Source organism: Triturus cristatus, chromosome 5_1 (genome assembly GCF_964204655.1).
Source record: "Triturus cristatus chromosome 5_1, aTriCri1.1, whole genome shotgun sequence".
Lineage (NCBI taxonomy): Eukaryota > Metazoa > Chordata > Amphibia > Caudata > Salamandridae > Triturus > Triturus cristatus.
In genome coordinates, this window is record NC_140587.1 from 194,412,796 (window position 1) to 194,431,926 (window position 19,131).

Genomic DNA, 19,131 nt, shown 5'->3' on the forward strand with positions numbered 1-19,131 from the left:
CTTTTCCAAAACAAAGCCTGGTATTGAGCTTCCTAATCCCCCTGGCAAGAAGAACCATGCCAATGTGCCAACCTGAGACAGAAATCCAGTCGGACTGGCTACCACCCATGGTTTTAGATACAAAACCCCATCACCCAACAGTGGACAGGACTTTGGTGCAAAAATATTGCCTCTTTGGTGCAGGCTTTAACAAGCAGATATGAGTGAGAATTCTAAAGTATGTCTAAGCATAGTCCTTTGCATTTATTTGAAGGGTACCCATACACTATAGAACCTATGCCAGACATTATGCACACCGCTGCACCATGGTACAAGGGTGTGTGCATAGCGCTAGGCAGCCTGAAAGAACGCTATGAGAGAGAAAAGCAGAGGTGTATCTTACTGTATATGGCATAGCCCTCTCTCCTAGCACAACTCAGTACAGGATGTATGTGTACATGGTATTTTAGCGTGAGCATAGCCAAAGAGCAGCAGAGCGCTGTGCATGATCGAAGCACAGCATAACGATGACTATGACAAGATCAGGCTGCGTTGGGGACGCTCCATGCATTGTAATGTTGTTTTCTTTAAAGATGAGTCTTCGCCAGTTTCCTAAATTGTAGCACGGTCGGGGTGGTCCTGATCTATACAGGGATGTTGTTCGAGATCCTGTGTGCATACATGAAAGGGCCCATTGTCTTGTATTTCGTTTTTACACTTCTTAAGACTGCATTCTGAAGGCGTTCTGGTTCCAGGGGTGCAGATTCACCAGAGATGATGAGCTTGTCTGTAAGGTTACTGGGGAGTGCTGGACGTGGTGCTTGGTAAATGACTCTGGTTGCATTCTGAGGCGTTCTGGTTCCAGGGCTGCAGAGATTCACCAGAGATAATGAGCTTGTCTGTAAGGTTACTGGGGAGTGCTGGACGTGGTGCTTGGTAAATGACTTTGGTTGCTGCATGGTGTTATAGATTAGTACATCGAGCTCTTTATCACGGGAGCATGCTGCTGGGTGTCGCTGGCAGCTCATTCGCGTCTTTAATCGAGTGCCTTCATAGGCTGAGAACAGGGTGAAGTCTTTGCTACTTACTCCACCTCTTGATGAAGAGGAGACCAAGAACAACAAAGATTTCACACTCACGATGGTTCTCTTTAACCTACAACACTGGAGTATATGATAGTATCTTAGTTCCATCCAAACATGCAACGTTTGCCCGAATTCCCTGCCAACTTAGGATATTGGCCACTTATGTATAGTAGACAAAGAAAGTGGTTTATACCGCTGAGGGTGGCCCTACAGGTCAGCCGAAGCCACGCCTCCCCTCCTCTGGCAGAGGGCCACTTGCCATAGAGTGAACTCCCCGACTGCCTGGTGGGGGTTTCACTGCCTTTAGAGAAACTCCCAGTGAAGGCCGAGAACTGTGCCAAGTGGACAACATGTTGTATGGGCCCTGCTAAATAAATGTTGTGTTGTTTTGCAGAAACGATCCTGAAAGAGCTGTTTATTTTTTTAAACTCAAAAATAATGCCCTTGAGTTTTTTCCCAGTGGGTAGTGGAGATTTTCTTCTAGTGTTGCTTTAGAAAGGCAGGTTTTTCCTGGTGGTCGTGACCAGGACAAATGTAGCTGAGCCAGTGAAGCCGGCCTTCCGACACGCATTGACTGACAGCCCTGAAGAGGGAGGATTCCAGCAGTGTCTATTGGAGCTTGCATTCACTTTAGGTGCATGCTTTGAATGGAATGTGAAATGTGGGGACTGTGTGCAAGAACAGTGGAATGGACAATTGGATTGGAGTGAGGAGGGCCTGTTGGGGCTGATATGAATTGTATCTGGCCTGGTGGCAGCTGCCTTCTGTGTCAGGATTCTGCTATCCTGCCACTAGATGTCACTCATGATCGCCCTTTACGAACCTGCTTTATATCAGTATAGGTCAATGAACACTTACCATACATACTTTTGCTTCACCTTTTATTCCACATTTCTGTTCTACTTACCAGACGCATTATGGTACTTGTAGTTCTGTCTTCAGACCCTTCCTAGATCACATCCTGGTCGTGGTTTCCTGTTCACCGGATTTGTTCCTGGATCCTACGGTTATTCTGACCTCTTTATATTTTCTTTCCGGACCCTTCTCTCTACTCTCCTTCTCCAGGTCCCAGTTCAGCCTTCCTTTCATTGGTGGTTCCCTAGCTAAGTCCTTGCACCTGGCTTGCTCCCTACACGGCGCTCCTCCCCTGAGCCTCCAGCTATTTCAGCGCTGTAAACGCAGAGTGCAGAAGCTTGCAACTGACTGTTGAGTCTCTGCTGCTATTACAGGCTTGTTCTTTGATTCTATTTCCCTTATTCTCTATACTCATTTTCCTGTTTTTATCTAGTTTGTCTTATTTGTTTCTTTCCCTGCTTCTCTGTTCTTGTGCTAGACATTGATCAGTCTCCTGTCTGCACTTTTCTTGATCTGCCCTGCAATATGCAGTCTCCTTGCAGTGTGTTCGGTGTTCCAGTTTGCATATTTCTGTCTTTGCTTTTTCGAGTGTAGAGCTTCCCTAGCCTTGTTTTCAGTATTTCAGCTCTATGTATTCGCATCCTATTCCTGACTCTGATTCCAGTCCTGCTTTTGCTTGAGGCAAGTTTCTGTTTTGGTGTTCCTTGTGCTGTTCCCTGTTGTTCTGTCTTCTGGTTATATTGTCAACCAATCAATGCATTATGATAGCGCTGCTTACCACCCATGAGGGTATCCAGATGCTGGGGGTGCTGCTGTCAGTCGAATATCCAGGTTTTTAGGCGTTCTGCAGGGTGAGTGCTGTCCGGAGATGTAGAGGGAGGGAGTCAATTCTGTCCTAGCTTTCACGGGGGCCAGTTTAGACTCTGAAGCGTGTTCCTTTGGCACAGAGGACGACCCTGCACTCTTTCTTCATAGCAGTTTTTTGGTGTCTCCCTTAGCTCTATGAGATTTGTCTGCTCCTTTCCTTCTTGTAAAATCTTTTCACCTCACAGAAAAATCATTTCCAAGGAGCCATCTATAGCATCTCCAAAAAGGTATGGGTGCAATAAATCACAAGGTAAGGTAGACACAGCAATTGTTTACACTTTTTTTTATTAGAAATAAGACACATTCATTTGTGCTCTGAAAACTGTACAGAAAAGACGGACAAACACAGAAATAAGAAAAAAAGGAATCTTCTGAATTAACCAAGGTAACCAAATTAAAAGGGTCAGTTTAAAACATTTGTGAAACAAACACTTATTCCAGGGGTTATACACTGTTAATGTTTTGTAACTTGACAGCAGAGGGGGCAAATAAAAAAGGGTTAAAACAGTAGAAAGATATTTTGTATGCTAAAATTTCATTATATGTAATTATAATAATTACAATATTATACAACACGGCAGCGGAGGCCTTGTGCTTTCTCTTCATATAGAATCTAAAATCTGACAATTACATCACAGTTTTTAAGTATTCTCGCTTATTTACTATTTGGATTTTAAATTTTTTATATATTTTCTGTTTTCTTATATTATACAGCTAATGACAAGATAAATGCCATTTTTTAAACGTTGGCGCAAAATGCTTGCATATCAAGCAACCTCCATGAAGGTTAATGTGTCTGATTTATTTCTCCTATGGATGTATCTAACCCATGACATTTTTTTTCCCTTCAAGCTCTCAGATCTCAGTGCTGCTTGCAACAAACTTGATGTGTCTCAGTGAGCTGCATATTCCCACCACTCTGTGGTTTGCCCAATCCATTCCGCAACCTCTGTGCTGGGCGGGCGTGGTCAGAAGTGGCACGTGGGGGGAGCAGGAGGGCCAGCTTCCACTCAGTCACATACCACACAGTGGGAGCAGCCCCACATCCCCTCCTCTCCCTTGTTCTGCACAAGTGTGTTTCAAGTCCCTCTAGACACCTGTATCCAAACACAAAAGGGACAACCCTCCTACACTTGAGAACTGGGAAGTGAGAGTTCTTGAACTTTCGAAAGTGCTTTTTGTTTGTTTGCATTGTATTCAGCAGCAAAGTTCTCTGGCAGACATGATTGATTTTGTAAGCTCCGAATTTCCCGGTCTCATACTTGTCGCCGCCTTTGGAGAATATGCTCACATGTTCGAGAACAATGCCCAAAGTAACAGCAAAATGGCGGCTGGATCCTTTGCCAGAGGTGTTCATGTCTTTTGACCAGTCTGATGTAAGACCAACTTTGCTCCTCTCCTCCCCGCCGTGAGGGCCTTCAAGACCCGACACACCTGAGACTCGCAGTAGACGCGCAGACCTGGTCCAGAACAACACATTTCCTTTTTTCGACAGTTTCAGGTATTGGACGTAAACTGCTTGCTCCTGCGAACATGTGCCAGCACTTTGTCCACAGTTGCCTCCATCCAATGGGAAAGCGGATCTTATCGCCCGCCCCCCTCCACAGCCAGTTCAATTCTATTGTTATCTCTCGCTCTCTTCTATTGGGTACCAGCAATAGAACAGCACATGTTTCCCAAAGTAACTAGGGGCTCTACATGACACTAAACCCAAACACCAGGATCAGTACTCTTGGAGGTCACACTTGAAACTACAGCTCAACTTTAATGGCGCAGGATTTAGGGCAAAAGCTTGTACGCCCCTTCTTCTAATGGCGGCTTCAGCACATGCCTCTGCTCTTCATGTCTCAGGGGCCGGAGATGCTACATGTATAGCGAGCTCTGCACTTCATCCTGCACCTCCTGGCCTCACGACTTGCCCCGTGCTCCCTCTTCTCTGTCCTACCTGGGAAAGATCATGTTGCTCTGCACCTACCTGGTCTAGCTCCTATAATGTAAGATCCCTTCTGAGAACAATACAAAAGTATTTAGGGTTTCAAAAGAAACCAAACGTTTTCCACCTGTTTTTCTTTAATGTAATCATTTTCCTTTGAAAAAAACGAGTCTTTCTCTCCTTCAGACTTCCGTCTGAAGGTCTATAATGTCTTGTCCCACTAGAGGTATGGTGGCCCCCGTCTTCTCCCACTCCACAGTCTTTAGTTCTAGGGGTGATGGTGAGACGGGCTCCATGTCCTTTTTAACCCACGAGGGCGGGGACTGGACCTTCCTGATCCCTTCCCAGGGTCTCTTGTTTGGTGTCTGCTGTTTTTCTTGCTGCAGGAGAAAAGAAAATTGTTCATGATTAGCAACGCACATCAAGCTACAGCAGATGACTTGGTTATTTGGGACACATTTTCCAATCACATAAGAAAACTACAACAGTATCACCTCTTTGTGTGCACAGAAACTTAAAACAGAAACCTTTAATTATGAGAAGTGAAGGTTAGTTGATTGGCCCATTTCCACAGCTAAACTATTAATCACCAGTGTTACGACTCATCCACTCTGCATACTCCGGCCCGATTCACAAAGGTAAACTTAGAATTAAAGTCTTTAGACCTGACATCTAAGTTTACACCTAAAGTATAAGGTTAAACCTGAAGTCCAAGTTCAGACCTAAAGTCTAAGGGCCTCATTTAGGAGGAATTGGTGTAGGGCAGCGCCACAAGTCTTCTTGTGGCGCTGCCCTACGCCACTGTGCAAGGGCAGGAATGCACTGTATTCATGAAATAGGGTGCATCCCCATCCCTGTCCTTTTCCCCTGTGCTGGTCACAATATGCTGTCTACCGCCAACGTAGGCACCCTTGCACCATGGTACAAGGATGCCTCCTTTGCAGGCAGAATTGCTTTTGTACAGGAAGGGGCTCCTTCTCACACAAAAACAATCCAGAGAGGAGTTGTCCTCTTTCTCTGTGTGCTGCGGAATGCAGCACACATGGAAAGAGGAAAAAACCAACAGAAATAAAAATATTTCCTCATTATGTCTGCTCTGGGGAGGTGTAAGATTTTGACGATGCGCCAGGTTTACGTGACTATGTAAATCTGGGGCAGCGACAAAATCCATGGGTGCTGCATGGGAAAACCTACCCCATCGCCCATGGAACGCCTCCTTGATGCAGAGTAAGGCAAGGCAGTGACTTGCACTTCTGTGCCTTACTCCATATTTATGAGGCCATGCAAAGCCACGCAGAGTGGCTCTGCGCCGCCACACAGGTAAAATTGAGAGGTTTACGCCACCGGAGCATCAAAAAAAGTGACTCAAGCCTCTCATTGCTAAGCCCCGAAGTTTAGAGCTGAAGTCTAAGTTTAGACCTAAAGTCCTGAACAACACAAAGGAGGTGTTTAAAAACTGGGGAGCAGTGCTGAGGGGGACGAGCTAGGACCAACCCCTTACAATGGAAACCCCTCTATGGGCGGGCTGGTGGCTGGCACAGGTGGCGGGGCTGGAGGGGTTCAGAGGGTGGGACCAGCTGGGCATCACATGACATGGGGATGTGTGGGGCAAAGGTCATATTTGCTCCATCCAGGACCTACAGTTGGAATTCCAACTGCATGCCTCACAATGTTTCAGGGATCCCCAGCTGCGACATGCTCTTACTGACTACCATGACAACTTTCGGGAGGTCCCAGATTTTAATCCCCTGGAGGTGCAGGCAATAATGGGTCCCCTTGGGAAGGGGGGAATATCATAAATGTATATAAAACAAACTGGTGGAACACTCCCAGGACTCCCTCGGACCTTTAAGAGCATGATGGGAGGAGTGGGTTGGGCCCCTGGAGGAGGCAGACCGGTGGGATGTCTGTATGACACCCCAGGTGTTGACGATTTCGGCAAGGCTCCAGCTCATCCAGTTTGAATACCTTCAACAGGCGTACCTTACACCTTATCGATTTTGGAGAGCTAGGGTGCATCCCTTTGCTGTGTGTTTGCTGTGTCTGGGGCCTAGAGGAGATTTGTTTCCATACTGCGTGGACCCGCCCCATCATACATCGAAGGTGGTTTCGAATATTTTCAATTTTGTCCAGGGTGGTGGGCCCCATGTGGCTGCTGGTCCTAGACTTGCTCGTTTGGATATTTTGGAGGATATGGGTGCACCCCGAGGGGACATGCTGTTAGTAGGACTGGGAACATTGCTGGCCAAAAGGGAATAGCTTAACACTGGACCTCTACCAGTTCCCCTCCTGTGGCGGTATAGTATGGACGGGTGCGTAGAATTGGAAGAGACTATCTATATCACACAAGGGTGTCCTCCCAAATATGACATAGTTTGGCTCAAATGGTGGGCCTATTATGGTTTGGAGGGGACTGGCACCATATGTAGGGGCATGGGTTGTACTATTATATATCTAGTGTGGGTTGTGGCCAGAAGATGCTATGTAATGCTATGTAACAAGCGCTCTATAAAATATTTGCTCAGTGACAGCTTATTTAATGCTTTGAAAAACAATTAAAAAATTCTTATAAAAAGAAATTGCATTCATGCTGTAATTTTACCTGGGACATGTTTTAAGGGGCTACTTAAGTTGGTGGTAAAACAAGTGCTGTAGGCCCACTAGTAGCATTTAATTTACAGGCCCTGGTTATATGGCATACCAATTTACTAGGGACTTATAACTAAGTTAAATATAACAATCGGGTGCAAGCCTATTTTACCATATTTTAAGGAGGTAGTACGTGCACTTTAGCACTAGTCAGCAATGGTAAAGTGTACAGTGTCCTAAAGCTGACAAGAACAAATTTAGCAAAATAGGAGGGTGAAGGCAAAAGGTTTGGGGTCGATCCTGCAGAGAGGGCCAAGTCCAATAGTAAAAAAAAAAATTGGAATGCCTAGACTATTGTTAAACCTGTGGTGCTTAACACTTGTTCCTTCGGATACAAAATCTGGACCGGGAACAAGTGTGTACTCTGTCTCTCCCTGAATAGGCCTTTTTTTACCCCACACTCAACAGAAATGAGCCAGAGGTCAAGTCAATGGGATCCACCAAGCACAATATTCAGATTCTCTGCTTTATGGAAGTTGAAGTAGAATGCGCCCGGCATCGTACATAAAACGTCTGTAAAGGTTTACCACATGTGCATGATGCTAGCTTATGTTACATCCAGAATGATCCATCTACAGACCTGGAACACAGCCCCGGACACATCAACCTTGCTGACCGCTGATGGTGTGAAATATGAGCTTGGTAACAGGAGAACAGCACAATGTCTTCTAACTGCTGCATTCATACATTTATGACATGCTTTTTGTTCTGTCCACCAGGGACATTGTGTAGCTGACAGCACTGATTGATATAGTGACCAGTGACATTAGAACACATTATTTTTAGCACCGCCAAATCTTCGGAAACCAAGGATGGATATGCGACTAGTTCTGCTACTATAATAGAACGCTTCCGAGGTAGAACAGCCATACGAATGGCTCTACCTCCGCCAGACGTCCGTCATATGTAGTACTGTCAGGTACTTGTTTCAGTAGTAAGCAGAACATGTCCTTCACCCTCCCACAGTCATACCGGCCTTTTAAAGCGGAGAACGCTACTCAGTTTGGTGGCTTCTATTTGTCCATCAAACTCCCCCACACACCCAAATGTGCTTTGCAGTGTGCAATGGAAGGGATACATACATCTGAAGGAGGGCTTGCATATTGTTCATGGAGGCTCAGAGACGCTGGCGACAATGACATCATTTTAGGTTCCTGAACATTAAGGGGTATATTTACAAGGAAAGTGATGGGGCGCGGCATCAACCTTCTTGGTTTAACGCCGCGCTCCGCCACTTTGGAAACACTGGGCTGCACCGTATTTACAACAGTATGGTGCAGCCCTGCTTTTTTTTTTTTTTTTAAAGTTCTTTTTATTGGCATTATAAATATGGGGCAGCGTCAATCTCAATGGGTGTTGTGATGGAACGGCCACACAACACCCATTGCCCACCCTTTTCACGCTATGTGCTGCGTGAAAAGGGGCCTTATTTACAAGGCAGTGTTAAGCCACGTTAAGTGGCTTAACACTGCCTTGTAAATATGGCAAAGCCCATATCGCCACAGGAACGTCGAAATTAAAGTGACGTTCCTGTGGCAATAGGGTCTTGTAAATATGCCCCTAAGAGTGATCAATACCTTGCTTTGAAAGTTTGTAGACATTAGAAAGTTTGGCACTGCGGTGTAACATTAAGCCATGAAAACACAGATACAAAATGGAGATCTGTAGACAACACATTTCATTTTAGAATGCACAATCACACATGGGCAACCTTGTATGTGTATGTACTCTAAACATAGACCAAGGATCCTCTTTTGGCTAAAGCCATCAATCTGAAGTGTGTTGGTAGTGGGTGGAACAAGAATTTAAATCTATCACACACACACACATGCACACAAATGCACACCCAAATGAGTCAAGATTCATCATCCAGGTTCATAAGTTAAAGCTCTTAAACAAGCGTCTTTCGCTTCAATGCACAGATGGGATTCATCCCAATTGGTTCGCCCTCATCACTGGTGCCCACTGACCCGACTCTGCTTTAAATCTATGCATCGTGCAGCAGGCAGACCTAAAGGATCCTTCAATATCCCTGAAAGCTCAGGTTCTATCAGCCCTCTCAGATGCTTCGTCGACATTCCTGCACCAAGGAAGTGGAGCTTTTTGGTACTCTAGGCACGTGCATGGAGCTTGCTTCCACTGTTCTTGAGTAAAACCAAAGCTGATCAAACGAACTTCAGAAATGCTTAAAGCCCTAAACAGTAAAAAAAAACAAAAAAAACCTTAACAAAAATCTCAACACTTTAGAAATCTGTCCTGTTACACTTCCCTACCAAACAAGACTTTGCGGAGTTCTAAGGACGGCTTAAGGCGCTCGCTGTTCGTTCTAAGGCCTGCCTCTCAGTTTACCCTCATCGCCAACAGGCGACTTGTTAGTGAATATGCGCACAAAAAATGGTTGCGGCAAAGTGATTTTGCTAGTAAAGTTTGCAAAATTCCAGCTTTTTACCCGATCAAAGGGGAAGATTTGCAAACCCCATGCGCCACTTTTGCCTCATTTTTAACATGGGAAAAGTGACGTAAGGGTGGTGCAAGGGGCTTGTAAATTAGCCGTAAAGTGTTTTCACCATTGTGAGTTAAATGTGTCCTTCTTGTAAGATGATTTCCACTTTGATGGAGTCCAGCTAAGATTGAATATGGTCGTATAGGTTTTTCTTAGCAAATTTATCATTCGCAAATTGTTTCCATCAATAAAATCGTTTGCAGTGTTTGTCTCTGAACATTAGCTAAGCTTGCAGAGAAAAACTTTGGAAATGTAAATCCTCTATCAAAAACACCCATACCTCTGAAGTCTCGCCCCAGCATCGCGTCACCTAGCAAACTACCATTCGGTCTTATCTCTGCAAGTGCAACTTACAAATAACCAACGCGAGACAACGAAAGGACGGGCCCCAACCCACCCATAAGAAACAACTGCTCTTAGTGGCCGACTACTTGATACGCAATGTAACCTCGCCCACTTCATTTTCCGACCCCACAAAGCACCTAGCATCGTCCTCTAAGCACTAAAGGTGTAATACAAAAGCCAAGACTGGTACCACATAAAAGCCAATGCTGGTGTCACATAAACGCCAATATTGGTGCAATTGGGGAGAAGCTGTAGCCTAACGGCTAGGGCAGTCAACTTCAAATCAGGGGAACCAAGTTCGAGTCCCGGCAACGACGCTCAACATGCTGTAAATCTGGTCAAATCAATTAATCTCCCCGTGCCTAACAAAAATGAATGTGTCCTTATGCAACACAACTGGTGCTCATGTAAAGCGCTCTGATACCTTCGGGTCAAGTTCATGCTATATAAAACTCCGGAGAAAAGACATCTGAAAGCCAGAACTGGTTTTACTGTAATATTTTTTTAGATCAGTTCATTCTGATCTACTATTTGCTAAAGAATATCTGTAATTCTACACAACCAGGGTGTAGTTTTAATTCATCTTGGTCTGGTGTATTCGATGGGACATTTTTCTGAACACTTTGTTTATCTGATCACATTATTCGTATATTGTAAATGTATATGCTATCTGAAACTTTTGACTGTATGTAAGTCTATTTATATTGTGTGATACTGCTATTACCAACACCACATAGTGCCGCTCTTCCCTCTGGAGAGCGAGCGGCATCTCCCATCCCATTCCACTGTGCTGAGGCACAGACACAGAAACTCAGAGGTCTGTGGGGACACAATATCTCCCTATACCTTCATACCTTGGTGTGTACAAGTCACTGGTGTGTGCTAATTAGAGCACTTTCATACCCAGAACACAAGGCGTTTAACAGAGGAAAGTTGTGGCTTATTTTTCAAAGGCTTAATTAAGGCCTAAAAGAAGCAATCTGTCTGGGAGAGAAGTCTGCTAACAAATGACACCATTAGCCTTAATGAAGTATTCATTTGTTTGTGTCGTCGGGCAGATGATATGGGCCGCATCGTAAAGCATTTGGGGGCCTATTTACAAGCCCCTTGGGCCACCAGTGTGTCACTTTTTGTGACGTACCGGCGGCGCATCTTGCGGCCTCATATTTACAAGGACACGTAAAGCCACCCTGTGTGGCTTTTCCTGTTCTTGTGCAAATGGCCCCTTTCCATGCAGCACTTTACGTGAAGGGGGCATTTCATCGGTGTTGCTGTGGGTGTTCCCACGCAACACCCATGACTTCAGCTGCATTTCCAGATTTATGGGAAATCGGAAAACCTAGAAATGCGTCAAAATTACTGCGCCTCCCCACAGGAGGCGTTATGGAGGCGCAACTAGGAGAAATGTTTTGATTTCTCCTCATATTTTCCTTTCTAAGGAAATCACCTCTTGTGATGTGCCTTCCTGCACAAAAACTATCTCCCGGAAAGGCAGGCACCCTTGCACCATAGTGCAAGGCTGCCTGCATCAGTGCATGGCAGTCAATTGTGCGCCAGTGCAGGGGGGAGCACAGGGATCCATCATATCGTTGTAGATATGACGCATCCCTGTGCTTTGTAAGTGACTCAGTGCCACACAACCAAATGGCTTGCGGCACCGCGCTGAGTCCCTTTGTAGTGAATAAGGCCTTGGTTCACTAAAGTCTCAGATGAGCACATAATTGGCTTGAGGTCACTGTGGCATCCGTTCTGTGGCATTCCTTTGCATTCGGCGTCCATGCATGCAAGTTCCCTCTTGCAGCCACAATATTAATTATCATCACTTGCGATAAGCCAAAGAAGGATTTCTGGGTCACTACGCCCTGGTGTGGTGGGGGAGTCTGTCTGCCACTTAGATGGTTTATGCTCAAAGACACATAAGAGGGAGGGAGCTGGAGCCATGCTGTGTGCAGTGTGTTTATTCTTCCCCTTCAATATTATCGTGAGTATAATATTGCAGCCGCTCCCTTAAGGTAAGCCGGGCATGTTTTTAATTTGCATCTCAGATCACAAATCCGATTGGCTCCTGGCCTTCAAGGTATTTAAGCTGTTTAGAGGGTTTAGCTTGCACAATGTGGTCTTAATCAAGGAAGCAGAGAGGGCTGCAGGGGCTGTAATCAAATGCACACAGGATTTGGGAATTATCGCCGGGCCCAGTGCTGGGTGATGCGACAAAGGCGGGACCCGGAATCTGTGCTGTTCCTACCCGCAGTCTACTGTCAACGAGAGTCAGTTATGTTTAAGACTTGATCTGTCGAATCTCACTCGTTCAAGAGTCTGTCTCTGTTTTACACCCACAGTCCCTAAATCCTGGCACTACTGTGGCATTGTTTATGCTGGAAAAAATGCAATTCTTTGTCATATTCTTGAATTAAATACGGATGTAGGCAACTGCTTGGAACATGATATGTGTAAACATGCCTCTGTATTTTCATCACATCACAGTGCAAGGCTAAGGCATCTGCTATGTGATGTTTAGACTTAGATATTAAAACCACTTCTTAGGCACTCAGAATTTTCTCTCCAAGACTGTCGGATCCTCCCTGAGACTGCGACACAGCCCTAGACACAGAAAAGTGCACAACCTGTTCCTCCTCTCAGGCTACAATCCTGAAACAGTTCACTCACGAAAGCTGAAATTCTGATAGTAATCAGGGCCATTTGTTAGCTGGCGGTAGATTCAACAAGGTCTCATTTATAATGTCAGAATGTATTTAGGAAGCTTGGCTTCAGATAGCCTGTATGCTTAGCTACATATTTACTTATTTCTTAATTTTACCACAAGCAAACTGTGTACTGCAGTATATCCCGCAATAAGCATGTCCCCGTTTGGAAAAAACTGTTTTCATGATAATTGCAGGAAAATAAATATGTAGTATAAGGATATATAACTTGTTTAATATGTTCCTACATTGCCATCTGGTGACATTTATAAAACACTCCCCCTTCTGCCTCACCTTTTATGTCGCCGGACCCCCTTGATGATGGACCCCATTACACGGCCACCAAGTTATGTACCCATTTGATTCCGCGCCCATCACGACACCCGCATGGGAGGTTCTTCCCGGAGGCGCATGCACAGTCGTTCCTTGGTAACTCTCTCGACAGTAACACTCCATCAGTGTTAGGGATGCAGGCAAGGCGCGCTGACCTGCTGGGTAGCAATTTTCTTTCTAAGAAGGTTGGTCCTCGCTCAACCTGCAAAGGGTGGAGCATTGAACCAAGTCCATTGGCAGCCAGGGATCCAGCCCGAAGTGGCCCGAGCTGCCGGGAGGATGGCAGGGGCTGCAGCGTCCAGCGAACCCTGGACAATTTGCAGCAGAGAATCGATGAGACCAACGTATACAAGGTCAGCATAATCAATGCACAATAAAACCAAAGCCAGAATTGCTTGAATTACATATCTATGTGGCAGCAATGGGAGTTATAGGTAGTAGCGACTATAGAAGAAAATTAGGGGTAGCTAGGTACCCTTGGTTTAGCCTCTGGGCCCCCTGGCAGTGAGTGCCCTCGTTAACCCTGGTCTGCGGAATCATGACAACAGTTCAGGAACCCTCTACACATTTCATCGTTTGCTCTACCTACTCTCTCGTTATCAACGAATTGGACTATTGAGAAGCTGTGATGTCACTGAGGGTCAAAAGCGCCAGCGGTAGGCTTCCAGGGCTTAATTTCTAAAAGAAAGTGTCCGGCCCAAAGGTTTGCTCAGAAGCCTGCGGCTGATGCTATTGAATATCTGGGGGTGCCCAATACCACAGCCGCCTCTTAAATCCACCACCACATACTCCCTGCCTGTTTATCTCGGGAAACAACCATTACAACACAATCATTACAATGCACTACCATTACAACGCAGCTGTTACAACGCGACTGCCTTTACATCGCATGCCATTACAACGAATGTCACTACAACGCATGCCAGTACAACACATACCATTACAACGCATTATAAGGTAAGTAATGGGGATTTTTTGTTTTATGGTGGGTATGGGTTTTGGGGTACATGGGGATAGTATTTTTACCCGTACACTATCCAACACTTACCCTACTGTTGCACTCTCTGGAGAGGGAATAGTAATTTCTACCCCTACACTATCCAACACTTACTGTACTGTTGCACTCACTGGAGTGGAAATAGTGATTTTTACCCCTACATTATCCAACACCTACTCCACTGTTGCCCCAAAAGTATTATACGTTGTAATGGTATGCATTGTAATGGTATGCATTGTAATGGTATTTGTAATGGTAGTTTCTAAAAATGCGTTGTAATGGCATGCGTTGTAATGGTAGTTGCGATGTAAAAACGACGTTGTAAAGGCATTTGTTGTAATTGTTTGCGTTGTAACGTCATATATTCGTTTATCTCACCCTAAGGTTCTTTTCAACTGTTTTCTCTCTTTCACTACTTTCTGTCTTTCTCCTCCTCTTTCTTTCACCCTTTTCTGTTTTTCTTTGCCCTGTCTGTAGAGGAAAACTATGCTCTGGTCTCAAAAATAAGTGCCAGTGGACCCCACCTTAAAACGCTGTCTCAAATCAATCACTCGCCACTTTCACTACCTCGGACATTTCGGTGAATCGATGTTCATGGACGAATCCAGCATTGTTCTTGCACACAACCTGGAGAGCCAACGACAAACTGGAATCAGATCGGAACTGAAACCTCGCAGCCAAGACCTGGAACGACCTCCCCCTCCAGCAAAGCCGCACGCTGCATCAGTTCAGGAAGGACCTCAAGACTTGGCTCTTCAAATGACCCCAACAGAACTGCACACCCCCGCTCCCCCCAGCGCCTTGAGACCCTAACGGGTGAGTAGTGCGCTTTACAAACCCCCGATTGATTGATTGAATCAAACAATATCGCCAGATATCTGACTGTAATTTAATGGTGAGTGAGGTCCCGCATATCTTCTTGGAATTTTATTATTGACCAGTCTGTAAAACAGAAGTTACTAGAAACAGATTTCAAGTTAAGCATTATAAAATAAGTACAAAACCTCTCCATATAAGTGCCGTCTTAATGCATGGGCACACTGGGCAGTTGACGGGGGCCCCACGATCATGGGGGCCCCACAATCATAGGGGCCCCATGCAGATCAGAATTTAACACAAATTTTCCGTTAAACATTTTTTTTCCTATAAGTGGTTGTGTAGGCAGGGCCCAGTGCACTGCTTTGCCTAGAGGCCTATAATGCTGTTAAGACGACCCTGCATATAAGCAGCCAATGATGCCTGGCGGGGACGGGCAGGGAGGAGATTTCATTAGTTCCTCTTACCCAGCCCAAGTCCGCTGCCGTCACCGCGCGGGTGACAACAGCACCAGCAATTTCTTTTTATTTCACGTCAGCGTGAGCTGGGGATGCATTAGCAGGTGCTTAGCGCTCAGTTGCATGACCTGATTTCATTATTCGCGTCTTCGCTACAAAGCTTCTGCTCTGCGAGTTCTTGAGTCCGGCACACGCCGGGTGGCGTAGCAATCAAGCTGGATAATTATGGAGGCGCCGGTGAGATCCAGACATCTGTCCTGAATCATCCAACTTCCATAATTACTGGTGATTTAGCTGGGGGCTGTTCCATTAAAAGTAACATCAATATGTCGAGGCAATTTCGAGTGAAGTTGTGCAAGGATTGTTAAAGACCTCATTTAATCCGGTTTCCAGGGAAGGACATCGCGCCAAGTGCCCATCGAATGAAGTCAGAGGTGTTAGCTGAAGCAGGGTAAGTGACATTAGCCACAACGTTTTGATGCAATTTCATTGGACTTTAAAACAGCTCTTCCTTCTTTTGTCCCGCCCATGCTGAAGTCACCTGTCTACCGTTGGCCACACGGGCTGCTATCACTCGGAACCTGAGTGGCTTCTGGCCAAATTCCACGATTAGTGCCACGCGACTGCCAGCATTACCGCTAGATGCTCCGTAGTACTGACTGAGGAGATCGCTTTGCCATTTTGAGCTCAGGGATGCTGAAAGGGATAACTGGTCCACATCTGTTGTTAATCTAGGATTTTCATTATCCTGTTCTCTGTGTGCTACATGTGCCTCTGTGAAACGAAACCTAAACGACGGCTTAGAATAGGGTAGGAGCTTTATGTTCGCTTCACTAGCTACCATCTTGAAAGGTAACACACTTGTAGGTTTGGGTACATTGAAATGACCGTAAATCAACCCCAAATGAAATGGTGCTAGTAAAATCAGTGGCAGGACATCTTTGGGTAACCGTGCCCTTAATAAGCTGAATAATCAATCAGTCAATACCCAGGTTTCTGACTTCAAATTTATTAACGTGTAAATTGGAAAACAATGAAATGGTCCTCAGGTTTTTCATCAAATCAATAGTATGCACAGAAAATACCTTCCCAAATCAATAACACATTTACCAATCCATTCTTCTTCTGAAGTATTAACTAACATCTGTATTAAATCAATAGACTTCCGAAGTACATCAACTGCATTACAAGTTGTACAGGGACGTCGTCAAATCAACAACACACTATCTGACCAATTCAATAATGGGCACCAGACTCCTCAAAAAACGCCATTAAATAAAAAACATTCTCCACTGCAACTCCCTTGAACAAAAACCCAACCAGAATAATGTGTACAAGTACTAGTGATCTCCCAGGATCCCCCATCAGCACCCAGGTGCGCTCCTTGCCCATGTCACATGGATAGTTCCTCGTGTCCTCGACAAGGTGGCCCCAAAGATGGTGCTCTCAACAAGGTGGCCCCAAAGATGGTGCTCTCAACAAGGTGGCCCCAAAGATGGTGCTCTCAACAAGGTGGCCCCTAAGTGAAGTCATCCGCGGGTGGAAAGAGGTTAGGAAAGTTCAGGTTGCTATAATCTTGTGTAGGAAAACCTTAATTTTTTTTTTACATCTAAGTGACAATAAGGCGTGCGAAATCCTTTGTGAATGGAGCCCTTTTGGAATTGAGGAAGTTGTCAAGGACTGTGCAATTTATTTAAAAAAGTGACCACAGAATGTGTTATGACCTTTATCAAATGAACCGAGAGTGCAGTATTTATCTAAGGAAGTAAATATCGAGCGTGGAATTGATTGAGGAAAGAGATTGGGGACTGTATGTGTTTCAAGAAATAAATGGAGATTGTGGAATGGATGTAGGGCAGTAAATGGTGAAAGTGCTATTGAACGAAGGTATTTATTTGTTTGTTTTGTAAATTCCTGTGTACCCCAATCCAAGCAACTCCAATGGCTTTGGGGAGGACTGGTCCACCATGTAGGGACATGAGTGAGCAGACCGTGCTTGGATATGAGGCCAGCTAAGGATTTTGCACTAGTAGTCACCTGGTCTGATAGCATCAAACATGGCACCAGCTTAGTAAACTTCAATGCCTTCAGCAAAGCCACCAGGACAGGGGCTCTGCTGGAGGCACAGATACCCTAGGAGAGACTGGCACCTTCATCAAGGACATATGTAGCACTTTATACATACCCCTAAAGATGTACATAGATCATTATAGATAGCTCTATTTGTAATGACAGACAGACAGACAGACAGACAGACAGACAGACAGACAGACAGACAGACAGACAGACAGATAGATAGATAGATAGATAGATAGATAGATAGATAGATAGATAGATAGATAGATAGATAGATGGATAGATAGGACTTTTAGAACCATAAGGGAGTACTTATAATTGCAAAGTTTCTTTCATCATTGGGGTTAGTGAAAGGAAGGAATGAATGAGCAATTTATAAAGCGCAGCAATACCCTGGGGTATTGCAGAATAAGGAAGTACTGTTATATTCTGAAAAGCCATGTTTTTAAGCTCTTCCTGAATTTGAATAAGTTCAATAAGGAAGGGTGGAATAAGTTTGTTTCCACTGGGTAGGATAACCCCCAGCATTTCAATGTGGGTAAATAGTAAGGGCGTTTTCCACAGGACAAAATAAATTCATGTGAAGAAAATAAAGCAAAAATGTTAAATGTGCATACACATTTCCTCTTAATTTGCGCCTAGTGGTAAATCTGCATGCGTAACTATTGCCCAGTAGGGGTACTGCTGGAAAGATACCATATTCATTGATGACCCAGAAATTCATATCTACGGCAAACTGGTGGAGGAAACCTATGGACGGAGATGGCAACTATTTGCAGCAGCTTGGTGTGAAATTGGCTGAACAAGTAAGAATTGGGTACTGGTTCACAGCAAGAAGAGCTGGTCGCTTGGAGACGCTTGATATCAAGGTACAACCTAAGAAAGTAGTAACATATTTGTGCATCTATGTTTAGGGATACATAATTTTGATTTATAACAGCATAAGGCTTGAAACAATGTTTTATATATGTAAAGTGCACAGTAATACGATTTTGGGATAAGAAGTGTCTTTTCTCCACATTCTGCAGGGTCCTAGTTCACTATTTGTGCAGAGTGCCAACAAGATGTACTCTACCACTGAATTCAATTTGCATGTGGTGCAAACAACCATGAAACTGCACGGTTTTGGGAAAAAAAGGAGATTTCGAACTTAGGCAAACAGTTCGTGTTCAGGCTGAGTGCATCACAATGGAGGAACCACTCTGGGGCAGCCCAGGTCATCTCTGATCATTCTGAAATGATGGACCACTGGCCAGTACATTGGTTTAACCAGAGAGTAACACTGTAATCGGTTGAGGGCAACCAATTAAAATTACTTAAACAGTAGATGTTTTAACAATCCTGATTGGCTGCCCCCGTCAAATCAGGGCAGATCTGTGATTAGACCTTTGTGATTGCCCTCTGGGCAGCCATTCAGAACAGGAAAAACTCCTGCTCGCCTATTCTACCATGGGCAGTTCATGACAGTGTCAGCAAGCTGGCATTCTTGCAGCGGTTCATGACCCACAACGATTCATTTTCTGTGAGGCAAGA

The 19,131-nt window shown here is 44.9% G+C and overlaps 1 protein-coding gene across 1 annotated transcript in view; it reads right to left on the reverse strand.

Moving 5' to 3' along the window:
- Window positions 1-3,054: 3,054 nt before the first annotated feature.
- The window catches only part of ADGRB1 (adhesion G protein-coupled receptor B1), a 466,033-nt gene continuing 449,956 nt past the window's right edge, over window positions 3,055-19,131 (reverse strand). Inside the window, exon 33 of the mRNA XM_085604813.1 lies at window positions 3,055-5,099. Coding sequence (XP_085460939.1) covers window positions 4,902-5,099 — 198 coding nt within the window. The 3' untranslated portion in view covers window positions 3,055-4,901. The remainder of the gene's footprint in view (window positions 5,100-19,131) is intronic.